Source organism: Simochromis diagramma, unplaced genomic scaffold (assembly GCF_900408965.1).
Source record: "Simochromis diagramma unplaced genomic scaffold, fSimDia1.1 OVJJ01000618.1, whole genome shotgun sequence".
In the NCBI taxonomy this organism is placed as follows: Eukaryota; Metazoa; Chordata; class Actinopteri; order Cichliformes; family Cichlidae; genus Simochromis; species Simochromis diagramma.
The window spans coordinates 11472424-11479556 of NW_024387423.1; the positions used below are offsets into that span (position 1 = coordinate 11472424).

Below are 7133 nucleotides of genomic sequence, written 5' to 3' on the forward strand. Positions count from 1 at the left end.
TTTTCATAGTTTTGATGGTCTCTGCAGTGGCTATATTAATTTCTTAAAGTTCTCTCTTATATTTAAAATAACCACACTACGGACGGACAAGCGACTGTTTTTACATGTTGTCGTTAGCAACAATGACGGTAAACCCAGCATGTGGCTCTGCTGTCCGCTTGTTTATTTTCCACATAAACCTTTCACAATAAAGCTCAAGATCCTGTTGAGATTTTTCAAAATAAACCAGACCAGTCAAAACAAATCGACGACCTTATTTCTAAACGAGGAGCTACCTCTGTAGCATGGATGTGGTTTGGTTATGAAAAGTCTGACACGGACCAGAAAACTGTACTGTGCAAATGATGCAGGAAACCGGTCCCCACCTCAGACTTAAACACGGCAAACCTCTTCTACCACCTACACAAGAATCACGTGAAAGAGTATGAAGAGAGTTTACAGATGAGAAGCAAAGAAAGAGCCGTCAGATGCTAAAAATAAACCTTAGACTCAAATGTTGGAACAGGCTTTTCCCCGCAGCACGCCGTGTAATAAATACTTACAAATAAAAGGTGTCCGTTACAACTTATGTCTAAAAATGTATAGTTTCATGCATCAGTCAAAACGCTCGACTTCAGCCCAGCTGAAAACACTTCACGCAAGTTGAGTTGCCCAAGATTCACAGAATTCACAGTTTTTGTGATATATATCGTTGTCTGGATGATAAATGTCTTATATCGGGATATGAGATATTGGTCATATTGCACAGCCTTAGCTGTAGCATTAGCCAATGCCACACACTGTAGTATTTATAGCTGTCTTATTAGATGACCATTTTGAAATACATAAAACTAAACAAATACATGAGTGATAGTACAAAACACAAATGCAATAAAGCCACACAGTTCATCTTTAATGCTGGTTATTAACATTAAACAACATTAAACAAGTCTTGATGACTGCCCTGACGGTGCAGTGTGTTACAAGCCAGTGTAAGCTAGTGTTTCCATGCTTCCTCCGTCACAAACTTTGTAATGAAAGTCTACACCTTTGTTAATCGGTCCTGTGTAGCACCTGTGTAGTGTGGTTGTATCGCAGAGCTCTGTCCCCCCTTACTGATTAGGAGGTTGTCTAAAAATAACATCTGGGGAGAGCAGTATATAGCCAGCAGGCAGGGAAAACAAGGGAGCAAGGGGAAATTGGCTGCTTGTGTATTCTACAGACCATGAGGGAATGTTAGTCAGAGAATTGTTGACTCTCCTATTCCCTGCCTGCTTCAGTTTGTCATGGCTGTGTACTAAAATGAAGGGGACCATATATTTAGCTGCTGTGATTCATGCTCAGCAGATTGCGCGGGTGCAGAACGCCGTTTGTTTTTAGAGTCAAATACAGTAGCATTTGCATTTAGCTCGTCTCCAGAATCATTCAGATTGCCTTGCCAATGCATGGCTGCATTCGGGTTTGTTAGGCACACAAGATTCTCAGCAATGTACTTCACAGGGAAACCTTTCATTCTTTCCTTTTTTTTCTCCCTTGGTTATAACTCAATCACCAAGATGACACATTCATGACCATTATAAAAACATATCTGTGTGTTTCACTACCTCTTACAAGGATGTCCTTGTAAGAGATATTAAGTGCTCAGCTGTGTATGTGTTGTGGACTAAAACCTTTGTAGGCTTTTAATATTATTTTGAATTGACTGCAATTAAGAAGAGAAATGTAACTTCAAAAGATATAGGTTAAAATGTTCATCTATTTTCTTAATCTCTTATCCAATTACGCTGTAATCATATTTATCTCAAATACTTAAAGGGAGGTACACTACAATAACAACAAGTAAGGTTTTTACAAGAAATAATGACAGTATAATCACTTCTTTAAATGTAAGTAATACATACGTAATTTTAAGTAGTGTGCAATTTACTGGTAATTTTACAGAAAACTAACAATATTTTCCCTGTATTATTGTAAATATGCTGCACTTTTCAGGGAGCAGGCTATATTATGGAGTGGATTAATCCTACCTTTTTACATCTTTATTTAATATTCATCACGTTGATGTGCATGATGGATTACTTAATAATCCTTATGCTTTACCAAAAAATAAAACATGTAAATCCTTCTCCCTTACCAACTTGCAAGAAAAAAATAAATACCATGAAACTTTGCAGGCCTATGATCTTACAATGATTGAGCCAAGCTGAGCTAAATTATTTTTCCTTTATCAATCACTGTTTAAACACAATTTTAAAAAGCAGTGTGCAGAAAAGAGTGTCTCCTTCCCTGCAAAATACCTAGAAGTTAGGCAAGGTTAAGCCACCTCCTACACCCACACCCTGAAAAGTACAGTGTGCTTACGACGTAAGATAGGGAAACGTTGTTTGTTTTTGGGTATACTGCAATAAAATTTGTGTCTCATTTCCCTGTAAAATACGAATTACTTACAATTTCATTATTTCTTCTTTTCTGTAAAATACAATGCAGTAGTTAAAATTACTTACATATTACTTTAATTATTTACAGATGCCTAAATTAATTAATAATATGGTTATTTCTTTATTTCCTGTAAAAGCCTGACTTGGTACACTTTTATTGTAGTGTACCATTTCATTAGTGAATTGTAATGACTTTATTAGTTGATGTTTCTTCTTAGTGATACTTGCTTTGCTGCGCCTTGCAGTGTTGTGTAGCCACGAGGCAGCGTCCACGATGTGGTCGCTTTTTTGTTTTTCTTTGGCTGAGTTGCTCAGAAAGGCGTGAGCTCTTGTGACTGTTTCCATTAGTGAGAGACGGCCTTTGTTTTTCCCGACACACGGCAGCTCCTTTCAGTGTCTGAGCCGGTCTCGCAGCCTCTCTCACACAGCTGACCCAGTGTTATTATAATTCAGCCAATTAATGAGCCAAGTAAAATGTTCCTTATGGGGAAACGACAGCAGTAAAGAAAGCTGACATTGTGGTAATGGTTGTTTTACTTGGTTGAACCACAAATTGGATAAAAGGTGACCTCTGTTTACATCTCCTTGAATGTTTTGTCAAACCGTGTCCGTGTTTGATCTATAATTGCGCCAATCATTTCTTCACACCGTTCCATTATGGCCTCATGCACCCAGTGCTCCTGCTTGTGCACATTATCCCACTATCCCAGTACATGTTGGGAAGTGCTTTACAGTTTTTGGTATTGACAGCAGAAACTTTATTTATTTATTTATTTTTATTGAAGAGCAACATTCCAACACATCTTGAGATTCTGTTGGATCACACGGCATAAACTATGCTGTGATTTGTAGACTTGAGGAGATTCCTTGTATTGAAGCAGCGCGTATACTGAAACAGCAGATGCTGCCGGTTTCCTGCGGAGTGGAATGAAACCAGAGCCTTTGTTATTGAAGATGCCCTGGCGCTGTGCTCTGCTGCGTGTCTGGAGTGTGAATAAAATGCCCATTTCTTGTGCCATGATCCAGGGTGAAGTTTAATTTTAGAGCAATCACCGACTCCCCATGTGCGAACACCCCTGCAGCTGCTAATGTAGAGCTGCTTTTTTCTTTCACCGCGTGTCTGTTTTCGTCCTCATTGCTAGTTCATGTTCTCCCACTCCTGGCATTTTCCAAAATTTGGAAGTCTGAGGCATCGTCACTGCTTTCTTGTGTTGTTAGCCCACTCAGCTTGGACCAGCTAACAAAGCAGATCAACACCTCTGCTGTCTACTTACTGAGTCGCATATTGGGTTTCAGTCTGCCATGCTGCCATGACCAGCAATTAAACAGCGACACAGTGGATTATTCATTCATAACAGGGAGAGGATGAACTCACAGTTATGACAGGTCGCCTCTAAAAAGCACCACAAACTCCATCATCCACAATCAGCAGCTCCAGATTGTGTTTTCCTGCTGAAAGCAATCATCCGTCAAAGGTTTTCATTTAGATGGAGGATAATTGATTTGGCGCACGTTCGCAGTTTGGCAGGTCAGTATGTTTTTGATCAAAACAACTTGCTTTCCAAGAATTTCAAAGTGCTACACAGGTTATCATGTGTTGCAATTTTGCAGGACAGAGTTGATTAAATCAAACCTCATAGTGTTTCAGAGAGAGTGGCTTTTATATTGAATGAATTAGTTTCATTGCAGATATCTTGGATGGACCTGTCTGAAAATTCCACTAGTAATTTAAGTGTGATGTGTGAGCCAGCAGAGACATAGTCTACCACAGTGATTCCCAGCTTGAAGTCCTTTTAACTGATGAACTTATAATGAGGGGTGACATGATGATCACTAGGGTAGGAATTGATAAAATGCTAAATTGTTCTATGCTTTTTGGGCGGTTTCCTTAGGAAAGGCTATATAGGCTTCAGGCCTTTAAATTCATTTATTGAATTTCATAAGAGCTGTTCGTGGTCTTTAGTGGTTCCATAACAGACCATTGGACCCAAACCCAACATGAATGAATTGATTTGGGAGACCTTGTCACAAGAAACATAAGTTACAGCAGCACGATGATCCATTCATTAGCAAGCTAATAATGAAAATACTGTGGAGCCATCAGTGCTACCCTTCGCCCTCCTAGTATGGTATTAATAACCCTGGAGAACCCATGGGGTCAGATCCGACCCCATTGGTTTACTAGGGAAACCATGGGGTCAAATTTGACCCCATGGGTTCTCCAGGGTTAATTTGAAGGTTCTAGGTGACCTAATTTGACCTCTAACCTTGACTTTGAGATCAAGGTCACTGACAACTAATCCAAGATTTTTAGTGTCATATTATGAATTATGAATCCTAGATGGCTTCTTTTTTGAGTTATCACATTCACAACCATGCCCACACTGTCCGCCCACACAGCAGGGTGATAAGAGTACCCCATCAGTCTTTCACGGCTGAGGGGTAATAATAATAGTGGTGTATAAGAAAAAATGTAAATTTACAGCAGGTAATTCCACAGATATTGGTCTAAAAATCAATTTCTAGAAGAAAATGAAAACCAGTATTTTATTTTCCTACTTCGACAATAAAATACTCATGATGGTGCCGCAAAATTAATGTAACATTACCAGCAATCAGTGCACTTAGTGATAATAAAAAAAAAGTTTGCAGAGCTTGTTTTAGAACAGTACTATTCTCTTCTTTATTATGCAAAGAATTCAGTGATAGTTCTCTGTACGCCTTGTATAGATTGCAGACAGGAACTGCTTATAGCTTATAGTTTCAATAGTAGACCTGCTATGATGTGCGGTTTGGAGACAGTTGTATGGAAAGACGGAGGGTGGGATGGACAGGATTAGAAGTGAGTATATATGAGGGATAGCTTGGGTTAGGCAACGTTAGCTGCCTGTCTGACATCTCTGATTATGACTGTATTGTATATTTTTTCAGAAACGTAAGCCACATCATCGTTGCTGTACACCTGAAGCAGCTCTGTTTCCCCCCCTCCCCTCTCACTCACTGCCAGGCACTCCTAAGCCCCAGAAATAGCAACACTGGTGTATGACTCATGTTTTGAGCTATCTCAGATGCCTGATGATAAGGGAACGAATAATGCCGCTGATTAGCCATGTGCAGCATCTACAAAACAAAGACTTACGAGAGAGGTGTCTGAGGGTATCGGGTCAACATATGTGCATCATAAATATTTAATATAAATCCAATAGCCTCCTCCAATCATCTCTTCTTTGGTCCCACACCCTACCCCTGAATAAATAAATGCTTGTATAGTATTCCTGAAGCTCAGTGGCCGACTTGCTCAAGTCAAAGAGCAACGTTGGCCTCTTTTCAACATCATCTTCATTCCCAAGAGCATCCTTCTTTCATCTCCATCCTATCTTTTGTCTTTCATCTACTGATTTTCAGTATTCCATCCACCCTTCTTGCCTTTATCCTTCTGTCTTATCCCATCCCCACCCCGACCCTTCTCCAACTGTCTAACTCCACCTTCTCCTGTCCCCATTAACCCTTTGTCCCTTTATCTTCTGCACCACCCTATCCTACCCATCTTTTCCCATATCATGCATTTTTCATGTTCTCTGACTAAAACCTCAGTAGCCGCAATTGCCCTCCTGTTATCCTCTGCCATCCACCTTAAATTTGCTCTGCCTTCTACTTCCTTTACATACCTGCCAGGTCCTTCCAGGAAGAGTAGAGACGTTGTAAATGTCATTTTTAACCCCCACCCCCCAAACACTACACTTCTTCCTCTTTAGCTGTCACTGTTCCATGGAACATCCTTCCATTACCCAACCAACATGTAGCATCGAGCCCTTCCTTCCCCTCCATCAACACTCCAGTTCAGCCCCCCTTTTCCTTTTTTTTCCCTTCTGTCTCCAGCTTAGCACGCCCCGCTTCCCATCTGAATCCACCTCCTTCTCCTCTTCTTGGGCTCGCAATCAGATCGTCGGTGCCCTGATGGAGGTCAGTCTGGTCTCCGTCTGCTGTGAGAGGCAACGGGGGGAGTTGGCCAAGATTTTCAGCCCCTGTCATTGCGCTGCACGGCGGGCCAGGAGGAGAAGGGAGCGAGAGAGGGAGGGGAGGCAGATGAAGGAGAGGACAGTGCGATAGAGAGAGAGAGAGAGAGAGGAAAAGCAGGAGGGTAGCAGCAGAGCGAGAACAGGAGAGATAGAGAGAGCGAAAGTGGTCCGGGCGCTCACAGCTCACATTGCTGGCTGGCTGGCTCGCTCACTGTTGACGAATGAGCTGTCTACCCACGGGGCTGGGAAACGGCAGCTTGTGACAAGCTGGGGAGAGAGGAACATGAATGTAATGCGCACCTTGCCTCGTTTGCTTTCAGATACTGGCCAGAAGAAGACTCCAGAAAAGAAGGATGGGAGGCGCATGTCGTTCCAGAGACCCAAAGGGACCATCGAATATTCTGTGAGTAACACACAAGCAACTCTCCGCTCCTCCTGTATTAATGCCGTTGTGTGTTTTTGATGCCTTTCTGCTCTGCTCCTTTGCTGCTGCTGCTGCTGCTTCAGTGTGTGTCTCCTGCTGGTGGATTATGTAGCTCTGACTATCTCCAACAATATTCAAGCTATAGTGGTTGTGCTTGTGTATGGTGAAGGCACATGCTTCGTAGCTCATTAGTGAGGGCGATAAGCATTTTGTGTATTTTGCCAGCCTAGCACGTGTATCTCATCCTCAAACTGTTTACATAAAGAGGGCTGT

General features: G+C 41.6%; 1 protein-coding gene across 3 annotated transcripts in view; it reads left to right on the top strand.

Annotated features, from left to right (window-relative positions):
- The window catches only part of oxr1a (oxidation resistance 1a), a 168129-nt gene that overhangs the window by 114887 nt on the left and 46109 nt on the right, over positions 1-7133 (top strand). For all 3 annotated transcript variants that reach the window (XM_040013142.1, XM_040013145.1, XM_040013144.1), the window contains one exon: positions 6757-6839. In XM_040013142.1, the coding sequence (XP_039869076.1) occupies positions 6757-6839 (83 nt within the window). The remainder of the gene's footprint in view (positions 1-6756; positions 6840-7133) is intronic.